This window comes from Megascapheus bottae, chromosome 4 (genome assembly GCF_031878675.1).
Source record: "Megascapheus bottae isolate mThoBot1 chromosome 4, mThoBot2.hap1, whole genome shotgun sequence".
In the NCBI taxonomy this organism is placed as follows: domain Eukaryota; kingdom Metazoa; phylum Chordata; class Mammalia; order Rodentia; family Geomyidae; genus Megascapheus; species Megascapheus bottae.
This window is the reverse complement of record NC_143512.1, coordinates 4,292,776-4,313,145: the sequence shown is the minus strand read 5'-3', so window position 1 is coordinate 4,313,145 and position 20,370 is coordinate 4,292,776. Positions and strand designations below refer to the sequence as shown.

General features: G+C 51.6%; 1 protein-coding gene across 1 annotated transcript; it reads left to right on the top strand.

The window, feature by feature from the left end:
• Nucleotides 1–481: 481 nt before the first annotated feature.
• On the top strand, nucleotides 482–20,279 carry Slc6a7 (solute carrier family 6 member 7). The gene is made up of 14 exons (XM_090331232.1): nucleotides 482–739; nucleotides 5,604–5,787; nucleotides 7,211–7,342; nucleotides 7,449–7,683; nucleotides 10,614–10,752; nucleotides 11,609–11,743; nucleotides 13,530–13,633; nucleotides 13,758–13,882; nucleotides 14,813–14,925; nucleotides 15,006–15,137; nucleotides 15,866–15,965; nucleotides 16,129–16,229; nucleotides 16,681–16,848; nucleotides 18,738–20,279. The coding sequence occupies exons 1-14, from the start codon at nucleotides 707–709 to the stop codon at nucleotides 18,945–18,947; spliced, it is 1,911 nt and encodes a 636-aa protein (XP_090187358.1). The 5' UTR covers nucleotides 482–706; the 3' UTR covers nucleotides 18,948–20,279.
• The last annotated feature ends 91 nt before the right edge of the window (nucleotides 20,280–20,370 follow it).

Genomic DNA, 20,370 nt, shown 5'->3' with positions numbered 1-20,370 from the left:
AGGCTCCGGAACCATTTTAGGTCCTGGGTAAATCCAGATTGGACCATAGGATGAATACTTGACTTCTGATGCACTGGGTTGTGTGTTTACTATGTTCCAGGTCCCGTGCTGGTTGTTTTCTATGCTTCCTTTCCTTGATTTCCTCACATGTCTGTAAAGGAAGTGACACTCTAACTCCCATTTTCCAGATGCAGAAAGAAGAGAGAGACAGAGAGAGAAACAAAGGGATGTTGGGGCCATTGGCGTCTATTCACACCACCTGCCTCTCTCCCTTCTTGCTCAGCTAAGGGTAGGGAGGCCCTGAGAGGACAGGTCACTCGCCCAAGGTCACCCAGGAGGTGGCTGGGGCCCAGGGTTTCCGTAGCGCCCACCCCTCCCCACGCGCCCAGGCCCCTCCAATCCGCAGCTCTGCGTGCGGGGGCGCGCGCATCCCCCCGCGCCGTCTGTCCATCATCGGGTCTGTCTGGGTGCCTCCCCAGCCTCGGGAGCTGCGTAAAAAGAGGCAGGGGCGTTCTTCCCCGCGCCCGGCCGGCGCCCCACGCCCGCAGCCGCGGGACGGCAGCGCGTGCGCCCGCGCCCACCCCAGCCGGCGCGCGGGAGCCGCAGGGCAAAAGGCGCGGCGGCGGCGGCCGGCGGGCGCACGGAGTCCTCGCGCCTGGCTCGCGGATCGCGTCCGCTCCCATCCGTGCCAGCACCGCCCTCCACGATGAAGAAGCTGCAGGGAGCTCACCTCCGGAAGGTAGCCGCGAGGGCGGGCGCGGAGGCCGGCTGCGGACGGTGCCCTCCAGGGGGCCCGCCAATGCCCGCGGGGATTGGATGGGCCCCGGACCGGGAAAGGGCGACTGCGAGGCTCGGGGAGGCCAAATTGAGCTGGATGACAGGGAGGGGCGGGGTCGTAGTCTTCTCACCCACCTGGCCACCTGGGGTGGGATGTGTGCGGGGGTGCTGGAAGCCGGGGTTCACCAGGCCTGGCCCTGCAAACAGGTGTCCACCCTCAGGAGGCTGGGGTGTGTGGGATCGCTGGGGTCACCCCATCTCCTCTCCTTGCCTGCTCTTGCCCGGGGCTGACTGCGGGGTGGGACTGTTAGGAGCCGAGCACCAGCTTCCAGTGGGACTCATATTGAGGAGGAGGAAATGGACCCTCGCCTGGCCTGCGTCCTCTCGGGTCCTTCTTTCGCTGGCGGCCTTTTCCTTCCCATCTGAGCCTCCAGGCTGAATCCCCAAGATGAATGTTTTTGAGAGGTTGATGGCAGGTAGAGGTGGAAACTGGATTCCCACCCTCAGTTTCTCCCCTTCTTGTGCCAGTGAGGCTGGAGATCGCAGACAGTGGGATGGGGAGGAAGGGAGTATTTGGGGGGAAGTTTTCTGGCTTTTGGTTTAAAAGTACCTGCCTTCGCCAAGGGAATCCTGAGGGCTGTTTTTGCACCAGACCCCTTTCTGGTGACTTTGGGCCAGTTTGTTCTCTAACCATCTTCGGTGTGGACAATACCAAGGCCCCTCCCCCACTGGTTTTGGGAGCAGGAATGCAAGGGGCAGGAGGGTGTGAGGAGACTTAATACCACCCCCCCACCATACACATACACATAAACACACACACGCTCACTGCCCTCAGCTTTCAAGACACGGAACCACTCGGGTAAATCAGTCATTTTTACTGGCAGGCATTAGTGACTTCTTGGAGCCACTGGTGTGACCTCTTAGGTCCTGTCTTTCTCTCTCTCTCTGTCTCTCTGTCTCTCTGTCTCTCTCTCTCTCTCTGTCTCTCTGTCTCTCTGTCTCTCTCTCTCTCTCTCTCTCTCTCTCTCTCTCTCTCTCTCTCTCTCTCTCTTTCTCTCTCTCTCACTCTCTCTCTCTCTCTCCCCACTCATCATCTCTTCCCTTTCACTCCCTCCTCAAGAGAGCCCCTGGCCCTCTCTGACAGACCCCATGCATTATGTAAATAATGTTAGGAAGCTCCAGCTGGGAGTTTAGCCTTACCTGGTTTTGTCTCCAATGACTCTGAGTATTAGAACCTACTATTACATTTTATAGATAGGCCAACTGAGGGGCAAGGCTCTCTAAGGTTCTCTGGTTCACTGGGGGTGAGTGAAGAAGCCAGAACCAGCCCGATAGCGCTAGGGACATATCAAGGGATCCGGAAGCTAATCTTGCTTTGCTCTTAATGTGCTGTTTGACCTTGGGCTCGTCGTGCCTTTCCTCCCTGAAAAACTGTTTTCTTGTCTACACAGTGATGAAGTTGAATAGTTGAATTCCAGATTCCTATTGTCTCTCTCCATGCAGAAGGTTGCACGAGCCTTGGTTTGGCCAATCCTGCCTCTCTGAGTCCCCCTGGGCTGGGGGGTGGGGAGGGGAATGGGGCCTACATCTATTGCTCAGGTGTGTGCCCCTAGAATATGTGGGGGGTGGGGTGGGAGTGAAGACTGTCACGCCAGTGGAAATATGAAGTGCTCAGAGAGCTTGGACCCTGCCCAATAATTTGATTGCTGTCATGTGTCTCCCAGCAAGCCCCATCCTCACTGAATCAGATGGAGTGGGGTGGGGGCTCCAGATGGGTTTCTGATTGGCTCAGCTTTGGAGGACCCTGGTTCCCTTGACTGTGGGGCCCAAGCAAGCTTTCCTGATTGGGGGAGGAGGGGGCCGAGCTGGCAGCATCCTGCTCTTAGAACTCTTGTCGTCATGGAAACAGAGCTGGGGACCGCTTTGTGAGCATGGAAAGGGCAGCTTCTCTGGAGGGATCAGAAGAACCTCATTACCAGGACCTCCTGCCAGCTGGCCCGAAGGAGGCAGGAGGGTCTTAGAGTGACAGGCCTGCCTCAACACCAGTGTCAGAACCAGTGTCAGCTGCCACATCCCTCCTGGTGATCACTTGGGAGCCAGAGGTTCTAGAAGGCTGGTGCTCTGCCACCTTAGGGAGAGGGAGGGGTTCCGGTAAGTGTGGAGCCACTGCCACCCCAAGTATGGCCCAGATCACAGCAAACAACCACCAGTCCAGCCCATGTTGGTCTCAACCCTTGGGCCTAGTGACTTTAAAAGCCGCTGTTTCTTTTTCATTCTCTGTCATTGTCACCATCCCGTATAATCTTGCAGCCACTGCCCAGTTACAGATAAGATCACCACTGTGGCCCCCACAGTGTTGCCCCAATACTGCCACCTGATCCCAGCTCTGTTGGGATCTCCCCGACTCTGTCACCTCAGCAGATATCTCCAATCCTGTGACATGTACCATCCCTTCTTTTCTGCCTCTGGATAAAGCGCAGGGCAACATCTCTGCCACTAAGCCACACCAGTCCTACTCTCTCCATCTTGATCCCAGTACTGCTGTGACTGCCTAGAGCCACATGTCCCCAGATACATACAACCTAGCATCTCCTAGGACAACCATATCTTTAGGTAAAATTGTAAATACTTCATTCTAGGCCTATGTGGAGAGTCATTGGATATATAGGTTCATGAAAGGCTCTGACAAGTTTGGTGGCAAAGCAACATATTTGTGTGTGTGTGTGTGTGCGCGCGTGCACGTGCATGTGTGCGCGCACGTTCATACACACTGATAGATGCACGCACATTCATGTGCATGTACATGTATACACCTACTGGTATTGAGGCCTGAACTCAGAGCCTGGCTCTGTCCCTTAGCTTTTTTGCTCAAGGATATCACTTAACTGCTTTCGTTACAGCTCCACTTCCAGTTTTATATTGCTTTGTTGGAAATAGACTTTCTTGCCCCAGCCGGCTTCAAGCCTTAATCCTCAGACTTCAGCCTCCTGAATAGTTAGGATTACAGGCATGAGTCACTGATGTCCAGCAAAACAGCATATTTTCATTGGTGTTAACCCAGCTTTTCCCCCACAGAATACCTATGAACATCTTATGTGATATTTCAATAACATTATTGAAAACTATGATTAATATAATGCCCTCATTGTCCAGATGGGGAAACGGAGGCATAGAAGACTCCTAAAGTCATACAGCATATTAGCACAGACCTTAAACTAGACTAGCCATTTTCTGATTCCCAGGCCAGTAGTGATGTGGTTTTCCTACTGGGATTTCTTTACAGGAGTGGGGGAGGTCCTTTCTCGTCTCTGAAGACCCTGGAGAATACTAATTGACCTTACCATTTCCACTCTTCTCTGCCATAGGGTGTGAATTCCAGAGGAAATCAGGCAGAGTATGGTTGCTCCTTTAGTCTGACCCATTCCTGGGTCACTTGCTGGAACTGTCCCAGAATTTTAGCACCTCCTGTTGCCTCTAAGCTTCCCTCCATATGCCAAGCTTGGGAAACCATGGATATGCCAACTGGTAGCTGTTTGGGCTACGATCCCCTATGGCTGGAGCTGGGCCTTTACCCTCCAGCCTCTGCTAGAAGGAAGAATGTCCAGTGGGGCTTTCCACCCACTCTGAGTCACAGAAGGGGACATTAAGAATAGCTGGCCTCTAGTGACAGCAAAATTAGGACCTTCTGAGACAGATGAGGGCTTAAGAATCTTTTTCCTTCTTATGAGACAGAATCTACCGTCATCATTTGGACCCCGTGAGTCACAGGGCATAAGTCTAAGCCTTCCTCCCCTGGAGAGTTGGGATTCTGTCAAGTTCTCAGCTTCCTACGCCAAGAGCACTGGGCTTCTTCCCTTTGTCCCCCCATAACCCCTTTTCTTGAACACCTTCCAGTTTGGCCATCTACCCTATGGACATGTTCTACACTGTCTTTCTTAAAATTAAGTGCCCAGCATGGAGACAGACTCCAGCACGGTAGCTGAACTAGCCCATCAGCTCCTGACCCCTCTTTGAGCCTCAGTTTTCCTCATGCTTAGCACGGGGCTTTGATAAGTACTTAACTCACAGAATTGAGAATAAAATCAGACAATATGAATAACATGTTGAATGCAATGAGCCATTGCAGAGATCATCATCAAAATACAACCATCCTTGGTTTAGCCTGGTGAGCTCAGATAAGACCAGAAAGCTTTCTCAATGCTAGAGCTGCCTTCCCCCCCAAGATCTTCTGCACAAGGCTACATCAGCCCAAATGAGAGCGCTTTGCTATCTGAAACCTCAGATCCTCTCCTTTCAGCCCTGTCCAAGTCCATATTTGTAGCTAGAGGCTCCAGTTCCAGCTTAGCCTCCCCCTTCTCCTCCTCTTCCTCCCTCTCCACTTTGCTGTCTGTCTGTCTCTCTCTCTCTGTTGTCTCTCTGTCTCTGTCTGTCTTTCTCCCTCCGTCTCTCTGTCTTTCTCCCTCCGTCTCTGTCTCTCTGTCTCTGTCTCTGTCTCTCTGTCTCTCTGTCTCTATCTCTCTCTGTCTCTGTCTCTCTCTGTATCTCTGTCTCTGTCTCTCTCTATATATATTTCTCTCCAGTATTAGGGCTTGAACTCAGGGCCAGGGCACTGTTCCTTAGCTTTTTCATTCAAGGCTAGTGTTCTACCACTTGAGCCACAGCTCCACTTTCAGGTTTTTAGTAGGTAATTGAAAGTAAAGTTTTCACAGATTGTCCTGCCCGGCATAGCTTTGAACTAGGATCCTTAGAGCTCAGTCTTGTGAGTAGCTAGGATTATTACTGTGAGCTACCAGTACCTGGCTCATTTTGGTCTCTTTTCCTGACAGCCTGTCACCCCAGACCTGTTGATGACCCCCAGTGACCAGGGTGATGTGGATCTGGATGTGGACTTTGCTGCAGACCGGGGGAACTGGACGGGCAAGCTGGACTTCCTGCTCTCCTGCATTGGCTATTGTGTGGGCCTGGGAAATGTCTGGCGATTCCCTTACCGAGCCTACACCAACGGAGGAGGTGTGGCCCTGAGGTTCTATAAGGGGTTTCTGGGATGGTAGGCCAAGGCTCTGGGCTGGAATGAGCTTTTGGGGGGCCTCAGCCACTGTGACCTTGGGCTAGGAGGAAGGAATTTACCCTACCTTGTCCTTTTCTATTGCCCAGGTCCCTCCTACTTTCTCTCATCCCCAAGACTGATAACCATGTGGGTTTCTCTCTGAGGCTCCAGAGCCCTGGGTCCTGTGAAGTGGGCAGAGTGAGCTGCCTGTGTTTGGAGATAAAGGGTTCTATCTGCCTGTCAATAACCACCATGCTTTCTAATATGCTCCCAAATCCCTCCTCCAGAGCCCCGCTCTATCAATCATTTTCTCTCTCAGATCTGCACTATTTCTTGCTCTCCTACTTTCCATTCAGATTGCATATATGAGATTGCTCCTTTCTTACAAAAGCTTCCTATTGTCCCCGCTTCTCCATCAAGTAATTGTTCCAAGACTCATTAACAGTAGCTAGGGTTGAGCGATTTCCACCCGCAGGACCCCAGCTTGGTGGCTGCCTCATTAGGTAGACACTAGGGAAACGCTGAAGCAGCTGGGGTCTGGGGAGGCTAAGTTTTTAGTCCAAAGTCCTAGGGAAGACCTGGTATTCCCAAGATATACTGCCTCTCTCAGGCTCCCTGGACTTCCAGCTGTCTATTAAATATGTTGCAAAATGGGTATTAATCAAGTGAGAGAAATTCAGATAAAACTAGACAAAATAAATACATTTATAAGATTAAAAATGTGGAATTAAGACTCTGTGAACTCTCCATATCCAGGGCTGCCCCTCTTCTTTCCTCCTTTTTATTTCTTTACCCTTGTTGGGGTGCTAAGGCCATTTGTTCCTGAGACACGCAGTCTTTCTCATGGACTGCCTCCGCAGTAACATGGTCAGAATTTCAGAGAAATTACTGAGAATGTCTTTGGTTGATATATATAGGAGGTACAGGAGAGAGGGTTGGGGGGGCGGGATAGCTAGGGTGAATGCAGCCTCTCCAGAGCCCCTTGGCTGTGGGTAGTTCTCTGCAGGAGGAAGAAAAGGAAAAAGATTATGGAGGGCCTCACAGCCCTCCATATCCAAGGAGGGGAGAAGTACAGGGAGCCAGAGCTCTGAAGACATTGGTTTTTCATGGAGGAGTTTGCACTCTCTAGTAGGAAAAATATTTATCCTCTCCTTCATTTACTCTCTCCTTCATTCACTCATTCATTTACTCACAAAACATGTCTTCTTTGAACCCAGCTCTGTGCTGGGCACTAGAGTTAGCTATAGAACAAAATTCCTGCCAATCCTCTCAGTTCATGGTTCCATCTCCTAGCAAGTAATGGCTGTCGGGGGAGCTGGGCCAGAGCTTGGCTTTGGGGGGAAGTTAACCCACCGAGTCCCTCTCAACCTTCCCTCCTCCTTGCAGGCGCCTTTCTTGTACCCTACTTCCTCATGCTGGCTATCTGTGGTATCCCCCTCTTCTTCCTTGAGCTCTCCCTGGGTCAGTTCTCCAGCCTGGGGCCACTGGCTGTCTGGAAAATCAGCCCCCTCTTCAAAGGTGAGGTCACCTCTCCCCCCTGCCCCCCCCCCCCCCCCCCCCGCCCACTCCTGTCCAGGCAAAGAAGGAAGTTGAAGCCTAGAGAGATGGTGGTGATTCTTCCTAGGTGCCGGCGCGGCCATGTTGCTTATCGTAGGCCTGGTGGCCATCTACTACAACATGATTATCGCCTACGTCCTCTTCTACCTCTTCGCCTCCCTCACCAGCAACCTGCCCTGGGAGCACTGTGGCAACTGGTGGAACACGGAGCGCTGCCTGGAGCACAGAGGCCCCAAAGGTGGCAATGGCACACTGCCCATCAACCTCACTAGCACCGTCAGCCCCAGCGAGGAGTACTGGAGGTCAGTACTGCGCCTGCGCAGCTGGCGGGGCCCCTCTGCCACCGCTGAGGGTAGGCAGGGAGACTGGCACCCCCAAGGAGCTAGGAGCACTCTTCAGGGGCAGGGTTGGGGAGGACTCTGAGTTCTAATCTCAGCTTCTCACCTCACCAGATGTGTGATCATGAATAATTGACTTGGCTTCTCTTGCTTTGTCTTTAAAACCGGGACAGAGGGAGTCGTGATTTCAGCAAGTTGTTGGGAAGATTATGGGAAAGGATAGGTATCAGTTGTGCAGAAAACCACACGGAGGCTAGTCACATAGAAGAAAGAAAGATTTATTGTCCATCGAAGTGGATAGGCTCATTTCTCGCTGGGTAGAGAAAAGTGCTCTGCTGCTCAAGCAGTAGAGGTAGTTATAGGGTGATGGCCAGAGAAGAGGCTGGGAGCAGGAAATCTTTGTAGGGACAGCTGGACACTGGAGATATGAGCCAGCCAGGGCCAAGCATCTAAAATGGGGCAAATATGTCTATACAGTCCAGTGTGTGTTCAGTAAATGCTAGCAACAATAATGATGCTGAAAAGAAAGCAATAGCTGGGCGCTGGTAGCTGATGCCTGTATCCCTAGTTATTCAGGAAGCTGAGATCTGAGCAGCACGTTCAAAGCCAACCTAGGCAGGAAAGTCTCTGGGATACTTATCTCCAGTTAATCTCCGGAATATAGGAGGTAGTCCTATGGCTCAAAATGGTAGAGCATAGCCTTGAGCAGAAACTCAGAGACAGTACATATTCCCTCAGGTCAAGGTCCATGACCAGGAACTTGGTGGAGGGGAGAAGGGAGGGGTGGCAATAGTGACATTTTAGAGTCAATTTCCTCTTCTAGCAATGTTTATGTGCAGGAGTGGGGTGGTGCTCTGGCTTTTTGTGTTAATTAGAGATAAGAGTCTGTTAGGTTGGCTTCAAACTGGGATAGTCACATCTTGGCCTCCTGAGTAGCTAGGATTACAGGCATGAGCCTGTAATTCCTCTCCCTCCTCTGTCTTCGCTCATCCCTTCCTTTCGCACTCTCCTTCCTTCCTCTTTCCTCTTTCTTTCTTCCTTTCTCCCTCCCTCCCTTTCTTCTTTCCTCTCTTCCTCCCTCCCTCCCTTTCCCTCCCTCTCCTTCCTTCCTTCTTTCCTTCCTGAGAGAAAGTCTCTCTAGGTAGCCAATGTAGGTAGCCTACATTGGCATAAAATTCTTCACCCTCCTGCTTTGGCCTCCTGAGGCTAAGATCATAGGTGTACACCCCCACATCTGAGTCACCCATTCTTTGTTGTTTTTTAATTAGCATATACTAGTACAAGGAGGAGTTCATTGTGACATTTTCACACATGTACAGATATATTTTCATCAATATCAACTCCCAGTCACTGTCCTTTACCCCCCACCTTTCTTAAAGCAATTCCATCAAGTTCCATTGTTCTGTTTTCATACATGCAAACTACTTTGATCATATTCATTCTCATTCACGCCTCCTTGTTATCCCAACCCTCTCTTGCAAGCACCCACCTAACACTCTGCTTATTTGAATTTCTTAGCATTCATATTTTTAGTGTGTATTAAGTTGCACCTGCTAGGCCCGTAGCTCATGCTTATAATCCTAGCTACTCAGGAGGCTATTATCTGAGGATTGTGGTTTTAAGACCGTCCTGGCAGGAAAGTATGTGAGACTTATTTCCAATTAACCAGTAAAAATCTGGAAGTGAAGTCTCAAGTGGCAGAATCATAGCCTTGAGTTCAAAAGCTCCACAGTGCATAGGCCCTGCCTTCAAGCCCCAGGCTTGGCACTGACTTGTGTTCACACACACACACACACACACACACACACCCACACACACACACACACACACACAATCTCTGGTTAGTCTAGGAGAGATGAGACTAAAGGACTGTTGTCAGATTTAGACACTGTGTCACTGATAAAGCTATTACTCTAGTGTCAGGGACTTCAGGAGCCCTGGGAATAAGCCGCAGGACTTGGAGGTTCCCCAGGCAATCTCGGTCTCCCACTATACAAGGACAATAAGACCTGGAGTCTTGCCCCATGGGGTAATATGAACACTACGTACTCTCAATTCCCAACCTTGTTCTGGAACATTCTACAGTAGACTAGCTCTCTGGCTGGCCAGAGAACAGACTACATTATTCCCTTCCTTCTCCTGCAAAGGGCTTCCCTGAGTGGCTTCTCCCAAATGGGCCTGTGTCTTGAGTCATTCTGGCTTCCAATCTGAAGAGACCTCGTAGTTCATGAATATATTGATTTCAAAGCCATCCAGAAGATGGCCTTGCATGCCAAAGAGTGTCTGACTCATGGGCATGGGTGCAAAGCACAAAGCCAAAGGACTCACCGCAGCTGCCAGGTGTCCCTGAGGCAATGGCACAGCTTGTGGTGGGTAGATGTGGGCAGAGTATACATGGCATTTCTAACACCTCTCACCAGAAGGGTTTTTAGTAAAGGGTTTTGGTAGAGGGTCAGGGACTCTACAAGGAGGATAGAGAGAACACAGAGAGCCTTGATCACCCAGGACTGATGGTGGGGTGGGGTGGGAGGAATTGGCACCTTGGGAAAGGGGCTGTCCAGAAGGAAATGTGGTGCATAAGAGCAGACTAATGGCTAAACTTTTGATAGTGTCAACATGCATGTGTCCACATATATACATATGCATGTGCATGTGTACATGCACGTGTACACGTGTGTGTGTTCATACACACAGATACCCCTCTGCCGACTGCTTGACCAGCATAGAAGTTGGAAGGACCCAGAGGCCAACTCTAGGACTCAGCCTATCAGAGAAGGGTGGTCAGGAAAGGGTCACATGGAAAATAGCCAGTGAGGCCTGGGAGGGTGGACGTGGCTTTGTCCCCTGTCTGTGGCGCGTGGAATACAGTGCACTCAGACCTCTGTCTTCCACAGCCGCTACGTCCTGCACATCCAAGGCAGCCAGGGCATCGGCAGGCCCGGGGAGATCCGCTGGAGCCTCTGCCTGTGCCTACTACTGGCCTGGCTCATCGTGTTCCTCTGCATCCTCAAGGGAGTCAAGTCCTCTGGCAAGGTGAGGCCTGCGGAGCTCAAGGCCCGAGAGCTGGCCAGGAAGAGGCTCTCACCAGGGTTTGGCTGGACCTGGGTCCGTGCAGCTGGACGTGGAGCAAGTGCAGGAAGCATCCATAGCCTGTTACAGCAATCGGGCTATTCCAGGACTTGATGTTTCACTCTGCCATTTATAAATTAGAACTTGAGGGCCAGGAGTTTGGCCTAGTGGTTAAAGTGCTTGCCTGGCATGCACAATGACTCGGGTTCGATTCCTCTGTACCACATACATAGAAAAAAGCCGGAAGTGGTGCTGAGGCTCAAGTGGTAGAGCTCTAGCCTTGAGAAAGTCCAAGGACAGTGCTCAGGCCCTGAGCTCAAGCCCAGGACTGGCAAGAAATAAATAAATAATAATAAATTAGAACTTGCCCTTACTGTGGGAGAGCTGTTGTCCATGAGGCATTAAAAGACCAGAAGGACAGGGTAGAAGGTATTTAGAAAGAGAGTGGTCATGGCTAAGGCAGCTAGGACGTTGAGACTTGTCAGGTTCTGGGAAGGACTTGCTGTTGCTTTGGAGGAGGGCAAGGGTTTAGAGGAGGTTGACTGTTGGTGGGTGGCATGGTATGCGGGGAAGGAGGTTTTTGTCACCAATGCTGGTGGCAGTGCACATTGATCTGGGATAGCCTTGGGAAACTGAGTAGCAGCACTTTGCTGGTTAGGTGGGTGGGTAGAATCAGGAAGGAGGGAAAGAGACCATTTGAATGGTGGCCTGTTCCTGGCTCAGGCTGCTCAAAGGCTAGGGAGGCATGTCTCTAAGAGGAAGGTCTCAGGGGAATGATGGCCAGAGCCTCTGTTCCTGTTCTCTGTTTCTTGTCTCTCAGGTGGTGTACTTCACAGCCACATTCCCCTACCTCATTCTGCTCATGCTGCTGGTTCGAGGAGTGACTCTCCCAGGGGCTTGGAAGGGCATCCAGTTCTATCTCACCCCCCAGTTTCACCACCTGCTGTCTTCCAAGGTGAGGCCTAGCATGGTGCTGGGGCTTGAAGGGCGGGGTCAGGTCCAGTTCAAGGAGTGGGAAGAGGTGGCAGGAAGCTCCCAGCAGGAGGCGCTATACCAGCCCTTCCTATGAGCCTTTGTCACTTGCTGTGTGTGTGTGTGTGTGTGCTAGTACTGGGACTTGAACTCAGAGACTTGGGCTCTTGGCTTTTTCACTTGAGCCACAGTTCATTTCCAGCATTCTGGTGGTTAATTGAAGATAAGAGTTTCACAGACTTTCCTACCCTAGCTGGCTGTAAACCCTCAGATCTCAGCCTTCTGAATAGCTAGGATTATAGTCACTGACACTCATAAAGGAACCTTCTGTTTTTGTTTTCTTTCTCTCTCTTCCTTCCCTCCCTTCCTCTCTTCCTTTGTTCTTCCTTTCCTCCCACTCCCTCCTTCTCTCTTTCCTTTTTTCCTTCCTTCTTTCCTTTCTTCCTTTCCCTTTCTTTCTTTTTCTCTCTCCTTTTCTTCTTTCCCTTCTTCTTCTTCCTCTCTCTCTCCCCCCCTCTCTCAGCCTAGTGCTCAAACTCAGGGCTTCATATTCTCCCTATGCTTTTTGTTTTTTTGGTCAGGATAATGTGTAGAGGGGTTACAGTTACATTCATCTCGCACACTGATACCCCTTCTCATGTTTTTGTCCCAATTTCCCTCTCCCTACCCCCTCCCAATCACCTTGTTTCCCCCTTCCCTTCCCTATTTCAAATAAATAAATAAATAAACATATATACAATATACCAGGTAACCAAGTCAGATACAGTAATCACATGAGATTAACCATAAGGGCATAAAAAGAGAAGAAAAATAACATAGTACATTAAGAACAACAATCACACAAGATAAACCTCTTGTTTCCGTAGCTTAGAGTTCATTTCAGTTAGTCTCATCCTATATGACCTCATGTACATTGGTTTTGATATAATCTTCTGCTAGGGGAGTCCTAGATGTGTTCTTCCTAGGCTTTTTTTTGCCAAAGACTGGTGCTCTACCACTTGAGCCATACCTTTATTTACTTACTTATTTATTATTAATCTTAAGCATTCTATGAAGAAAACACAATTTCTCCCATTTTGTAACCAATGCAACTGAGGTCCACAAGGGTTAGTAACAAACTTAAGGTCCCACTGCGAGGTAATGGCAGGACTGGGATTCCCTTCATGTCTGTCTGACTTCAAACCCAAAAGCAGCAGTTGTGTGTAAAGATGATAACAGCATGGCCCAGACAGCTGTCACGGTCATGTATTCACTAGCGATGCTGTCCAATCTTCTCTAGCATATGTTATAATGAGTTGATTCTTACCATCTCTCCCTGTGGGGCAGACACCACTCATGGCTTCCCGCATTCATAGGAGGGACCTGCAGTCCAGAGAGGTGATGTGGCTTGCTCTGGCCACAGTGCTTGAAAATGATCAAGATGGGACCCAGCCCAAGTTCCCTGGGCTCTAGGCAGGAAGTAGAAGGGTCACATGGGCTTATTATCACAAATCTATTAGAAACTTTACATTAGGTGCTACTTCCTTTAGAACTGGATCACGCTTAGAAGCCATCTGCTAGACCCTAGGTGGGAACTAGATCCAGAGGGGGCGGGGCATGCCCACCACTGTGCCCTGTGAGAGCTTGGGCCAGGTTTGCTCCGAGAGCTCCAAGGTTTGTGAGTCTGGATCTTCCCCACACGGTACCATACCCATCACCTGGCTTACCCCCACCTTCTTGCATGTCCTCCCCAGACCTCTGTACTGTTTCTTCCTCCTTCCCTGGCCCAGGTGTGGATCGAAGCTGCCCTTCAGATCTTCTACTCCCTAGGTGTGGGCTTCGGAGGTCTCCTTACCTTTGCCTCCTACAACACATTTCACCAGAACATATACAGGTCAGTGTCTGTCCTTGCCCAGAGCCTGTACCAAGTCCATGAAGACAGTCCTGGCCAGAAAGGCCTTGTGGGTGGCAAATGTGGCTGGCTCATGTTGCTCTGTGTGCCTGGATTCTCCTGGCAGAGACACCTTCATTGTCACTCTGGGCAACGCCATCACCAGTATCCTGGCTGGCTTCGCCATCTTCTCCGTGCTGGGCTACATGTCTCAGGAGCTGGGTGTGCCTGTCGATCAAGTAGCCAAAGCAGGTGGGCAGCAGACTGGGCGGAGAGGGCGTCAGGCAGAGGAGGGTGGGGCCAGGAACAAACACACGTGCCAACAAGATGTGAATGGCTGGGTCATGTGTGTGCATGCACGTGCATGTGAATGGACATGTCTTAGTTTCGGGGTGTCCTTGTGCAAAGAAATGGGTGTGGATGGGTGTATACACAAGAGTGCATCCCTCTGTGTCTAGGGGTAAGTTTCTGTCTTACCTCTCATACCTTGTTTGTCCAAAGGAGTCACATCCTGGTTGAGATGTCTCTGAGCAATTGAATCAAGGGTGACAGTGATCTTGTGAATCAGTGTGTCTTGTGCCAATGGATGTGTGTAAGTATGTGTGCAAATGATTGTGTATAGACGTGTTTTGATGAGGTTGTATAGTCATGTCCTGTTTATTCACGAACCCATTATTAAACCATTTAGTATGTTACCTTTCGTTTCTTTTACCCATTATTAAGTCACCTAGTGTGTCAACTGCTGTTTCTTTTTTGTGCCAGTACTAGGCCTTGAACCAGGACCTGAATGCTATCCCTTAGCCTTTTCACTTACGGTTGGCACTCTACCACTTGAGCCACAGCTTCATTCTAGCTTTCTGTGGGTAGTTAATTGAAGAGTCTCCCAGACTTTTCTGCCCAGGCTGGCTTTGAACTGGGATCCTCAGATCTCAGTCTCCTGAGTAGCTAGGATTACATGTATGAGCCACTGGTGCCCAGCAAGTCCTATTTATTGAGCACCTACAATGTGCTAGCCTACATCCTGGGAGTTAAGAATGTGTCAAAAGTGTATGTTAAGTATATGTCTCTGGGTTTGGCTAAATGAGTGTGTCCAAAGACATGGAAGTGGCTACGTGCATTTGAGTGTGTCTATGGGGCCTGCTGAATGCCCCAAGCTGCTGACCCTGGGTGCCCTTGGCCCAGGCCCTGGCCTGGCCTTTGTCGTCTACCCCCAGGCAATGACCATGCTGCCTCTGTCACCTTTCTGGTCCTTCCTCTTCTTCTTCATGCTCCTGACTCTTGGCTTGGATAGCCAGGTAAGTCTTGTCAGTGGGAGTGGGTGAGAGTAGACCCTCATGTCTGCAGGGCTCTGACCCCTGCTCACTCCCCTCCCCAGTTTGCCTTTCTGGAGACCATCGTGACAGCAGTGACAGATGAGTTCCCCTACTACCTGCGGCCCAAGAAGGCGGTGTTCTCGGGTCTCATCTGTGTGGCCATGTACCTTATGGGGCTGATTCTCACCACCGACGTGAGTGGCCTGCAGGACCCTGGACTGGGTGGGCTGGGCTGGGCTTGTGGCAGCTTCTCTAGCAGGTGGATCCCTCACTGAACCACCTGTGTCTTCCTCGTGAAGGGCCTGCTGCACCCCAAGCCTTGTCTCCCAAAGAAGATAGTTTGATCTTGTTTATAGTTAAATCCTAGTTTTGAAAGGTTAATGTGGCAAGCCACCAGTGGCTCCCCCTTATTATCCAAGCTACTCAGGAGGCTGAGCTCTGAGGATCATGGTTCAAAGCCATCCCAGGCAGCAGCAAAATCCTCAAGACAATGAACTATCTCCACTGAACCACCCAAAAGCCCAAAGTAGAGGTATGGCTCAATTGGTAGAGCGCCACCCTTGAGTGAAAAAAGCTAAGGGACAGTGCCCAGGCTCTGAGTTCAAGCCCCAGTTCCAACAAAAAAGAGAGAAAGAGAGAGAGAGAAAAAAAAGAGAGGAAGGTTAATTGGAAAGACTTGGATTCAGACTTCACTCCTGCATTGCTGAATAGCCTCAGACTTCCCTCCCTGAACCTGTCTTTGCTCACTGGCAAATGGGGGTCCAGTCAGGGAGAAGGGATGTTGGGAATCTGGAAGAAATGAAGAGAGGGCTGAGCAGGTGGTCAGAATCCCCTGACCTAAGCTCTCCTCCTGCCAGCCTGGCTGCATCCTGCTCAGCCTGGAGCAAGACTAGGTGGCTCAGAGCTGTGTCTTGTGTTCCAGGGGGGCATGTACTGGCTGGTCCTCCTGGATGACTACAGTGCCAGCTTCGGGCTCATGGTGGCCGTGATAACCACGTGTCTCGCTGTCACCCGGGTGTATGGTGAGAAGTTCTCTGGAGAAGGAGACTAAACTCTGCCTGGAACTCATGGGCCTTGGGTACCTGGCCTAAGAGCTCCAGGTGGGGTCCCCTGAGGTGGGAGAAGGGCTGCTGCGACTTGTGAAGCCTGCAGGTGGGGCCATTTGTCCTCCTCTCCCCTGTGCAGGCATCCAGAGGTTCTGCAGAGACATCCACATGATGTTAGGCTTCAAGCCCGGTCTCTACTTCAGGGCCTGCTGGCTCTTCCTGTCTCCAGCCACGCTCCTGGTAACCAGAGTGGGAGGGAAGGTTGCTGGCTGGGGTCTCAAGGCTGTTCAGTCTGTTGGCGGTACCTCTGTCGGGCAGTGGGGTGAACCTGAGGCTCCTAGCCCACACTGGTCTCAGTTGTTGCACTTGTGCCAGGCTTTCCTGTACCTATGGCTGACAGAATCTAAGGGCCTTTCCTAAGCTATGATGTCCCCTTCCTGGGGCAGGATGATTCCAGGACAGGCCATTTTGGGAATTAAGGCCATCTGGGGCAGAGTTGGGCTGCTACAGGCCTTGGTAATGGGTGAACTTGGAGCTGGGGTAACTCAGGCCAGGTTGCCAGAGATAGATCATGTTAGGTTCTGGTATAGCCTGGGACCTAACTCTGGGCTAGGTCCTCTCAGGCCAGAAGGCAGCTCAGAGCCAGGCTTCCCCACGCATGTCACGTGATACTGGAGACCCCACTTTGCAGGCTCTGCTGGTGTACAGCATTGTCAAGTACCAGCCCTCCGAGTATGGCAACTACCGCTTCCCTGCCTGGGCCGAGCTGCTGGGCATCCTGATGGGTCTGCTGTCCTGCCTCATGATTCCCTCGGGCATGCTTCTGGCCGTGCTGCGAGAGGAGGGCTCGCTCTGGGAGGTGAGTCCACCCCACCCTGACCCTGACTTCAGGGTCAAGGTGAATGCAGGTATGGGAGGCGGCCTGTGGCACCCCACACAGGGCCTGGGTGGAGGGGTGCACCCCCTAAAGATCACTGATGACAGGGGCTGGCTGAGGGGAATCAGGACTTGAACTGCTAGCCCAGAACTTCCCTCTAGAGCTGAACCAGAGAACAATACTAAGGGGCATCAAACATGCCCAGAAAGCCAGAAGACTATGATCCTAGCTACTCACAGGCTGAGAGCTGAGGAATCGAATTCGTAGGCAGGAAACTCTGTGAGACTCTTGTCCAATTAACCAGCAAAATGTTGGACGTGAAGCTGTGGCTCAAGTGGTCATATGCCAGATGTGGGGGAAAAAAAAATAAAGAAAACTAAGAGACTGTGCCCAGGCTCTGAGTTCAAGCCCTTGTACTGGCACAAAAAGAAAGAAAGAAAAGGAATGGCAGAAAGAAAGGAAGGAGAAAGAGTGTCCGGGAACCCTGCGTGTCTCATGGGTACCTGAGAGAGGATGGTGGGAACAAATCCAAGCCATTTGGCACATCAGTCCGCAGACCTCAAAGGATGACCCACAGCAGACATCTATTCCTCTCTGAGCCTCAGCCACCCTCTGTGGGCTGAGCCTTCACTTCAGCTGTGGTTGTGCATTTCTCTGGTGGCCAGAGGCTATCGTCAAGCCTAGAATTTAAAGACCCTGATGTGGCCTGGTCTAAACCAAGGATTCCCCCAGAGGGAAGTTTTTCCCTCAAGGCTGCATGTGGTAATGTCCACAGATATTGTTGGATGCCACAGAGAGGCTCAATATCTCTCCATGACAGCCTCAGTGTCTGTTATGACAAACCATAAACAGATAGTAGTGGTAAGTTAGAAAACACACAGAAAGCAGAGTAAGGAGAGACAGACAGACGACAGACAGAGGGGGAGGGAGGGAGAGGGAGAAAGATTGATGGAGGATGGTATTTTGACGAGGGCAGCCAAATCGATCTGACAAAATGGAGACAGAGAGCCATATAGAGGTCTAGGAAGAGAGTACTTCTCGCAGCAAGGAATGAATGAAGTCCCAAAGCAGGAAGAGCCTTCCCATTGGAGGGAAGTAAGGAGGAAGGGTGTCCCTGGAACAGAGAGAGTGGAGGAAGAGCCCCTGGGGCTGAAGTCAAGGAGGGAGTGGGGAGGCACGTCACAAAGCCACAGGCATGTTTCTGAGCAGCAGGATTCCCAGCTCTTCATGCAGTTCAATGCTGTGAAGATGGAGTTGTGCTCAGTCAAGGCCAAGGTCATGACCCTTACTCCCTTGGAATCTGCATTCGGTGGGCTTCACCAACTAACAAGCACCTCCCTTTCTCAGGGATGTGAAGCTGGTGTCCCAGAGGCCCAGGGATGTGTTTAAGAAGCCACAGCTCTGGAATGCTCGAGCTTAGTCATCACTTAGTCAGCTTTCTCCCTGGAAATGGGGGCTCCAAAGGGGGACAAGACAGAGGCAGAGACCAGACTGGGAAGGTGAAGGAGAAGGCCAGCTGCAAGCTCACCTCAGAGCTCCCAGATCTTGGTTCTTTCCTGAGAGTTCCCAGCTCCTTTGAGCTCAACATTCAGGGTAAAAGATGTGGAGTGGGCTTCTGAACCCCCTGCAGATGCAGAGGAAGGGCCCCACTGGTGGTCCTGACAGCCACGCTGTACTAGCCCTGCTCTGTTCCTAGCACTCTGGGTTCTCAAGTTAGGCAGTGCAGAGCGGGCTGGGGAGTCTCTCAGGAAGTGGTAGAGTCTCCTTCACCCGCTTCCCCCTAGATTACTGCAAGGACTCCACCAGGGGATGCCAGCAGCTCTCTGCTGACCAAGGAAAGCACCCACTAACCTCTCCTTGCTCTGCTGCAGCGGCTCCAGCAGGCTAGCCGGCCAGCCATAGACTGGGGCCCATCGCTGGAAGAGAACCGGACGGGCATGTATGTGGCTACTCTGGCTGGGAGCCAGTCCCCAAAGCCACTGATGGTACATATGCGCAAGTATGGCGGCATCACCAGCTTCGAGAACACAGCCATAGAGGTGGACCGGGAGATCGCCGAGGAGGAGGAGTCCATGATATGAGGCAGGAGGCAGGTGGACAGGAGGCCCTGCCAGGGTCCACAAGGGGTGGGTGGCCAAGCCTGCTGGGATTCTGAGAGACTGTGGGAGGCTGCCACAGTGAGGCACCTGGAACTCCTGTCTGGAGACACACATACACACACACACACACACACACACACACACACACACACACACACACACACACACACACCCCAAGGCTGATTGTTTCTGCAGATACACATGTTGCAGTCATGGAAGGAGACACTGGCTCAAGGTTACATGGCAGAGACAATCTGACCCCAGGCCTCCAGCTGCTCAGCTCCCCTTCCTTCGGGGCAGCAGTCACCACACAGTCATGTTTCTTCAGGGTTCAGACCCCCCCCCCACCCTGCACCTCTGCTCAGAAGCTGTCTTCACACTCTCATAAAACCTGAACTTGGGGTTCCAGGAAGAAAGAGGAACTAAGGGGTTTCCAGGGGTCACAGGTGGGTAAATTAAGTAGAAAGATCCAGGGATTGTGGGGGGTGGGGGTGGGGACCAGGTTTCTCAGAAGAGGTGGGGACTGGAGAAGGAGACTCACAGAGAAAGGGAAACCTCTGGACAACAGCTGCCTGTGAGGTCAGGAAGGGGCTGACCAAAGGCAGAGACCAGAACCCTGGATGATGCTGACAATTAGCGGGTGACCAGAGGGTTCAAGTTGGAATAAAAGAGCAAGAAGTAGAGGCAGTCAGGAAGCCAGGGTGGAGGGGGTTGGCATGAGACTGAACAGCACCGCGTTGGGTCTGTGCAGAATGGGCTGGGGCAGGGTCATGGTTGGAGGCCTGTAGGGGGCAGGCAAGAGCTGCTAGTGGTCTGATTTAAAGCACTGGGATGGGACTAGGGAACGAAAGGGACCAAGCCTACAGAGAAGGGCCACATCCTCACAATTGGACAACTAGTGTAGGGTGACAGGAGGCCCCAGCAACATACACTGCGGAGATGGGAATGAGGGCTCATAAGCATGGACCCAGGGTCCCTCTCTTCCTTCCTCCCTGTCCCTGTAGCCCTTCTGCTTTCTCTGGCCCCGCGTGCTGCTGGGAAGAGAGCCTAGGCTGTGGGTGACCCACACTGGGTCATCCGGTCCTGAGGCCACACACCCTGCTCCAGGGTACAAGCCTCAGGAACCAGCGTGAAAATAAAGGCAGAGGGTAGCCCTGGGTCCCTGAGAGATGCAGGGTACAGGGATGGACAGGCTGGTTTTTTACACACACAGCCACAGGATCACCTCATGCAGCTTAAGCCAAACTCCAGACCCCATCTCTCCCCAGGCCTCCCTTGCCCATCTGTGTCCTGCTGGTTGATTGTTAATAAACATCAAATAAAGTCATCCTCCAGTCTCTTTACTGCTGACAAGAGATAGGCTGCTCCTAGCTTCCACCAAATAAAAAAGAGGAGACCAAGGCTC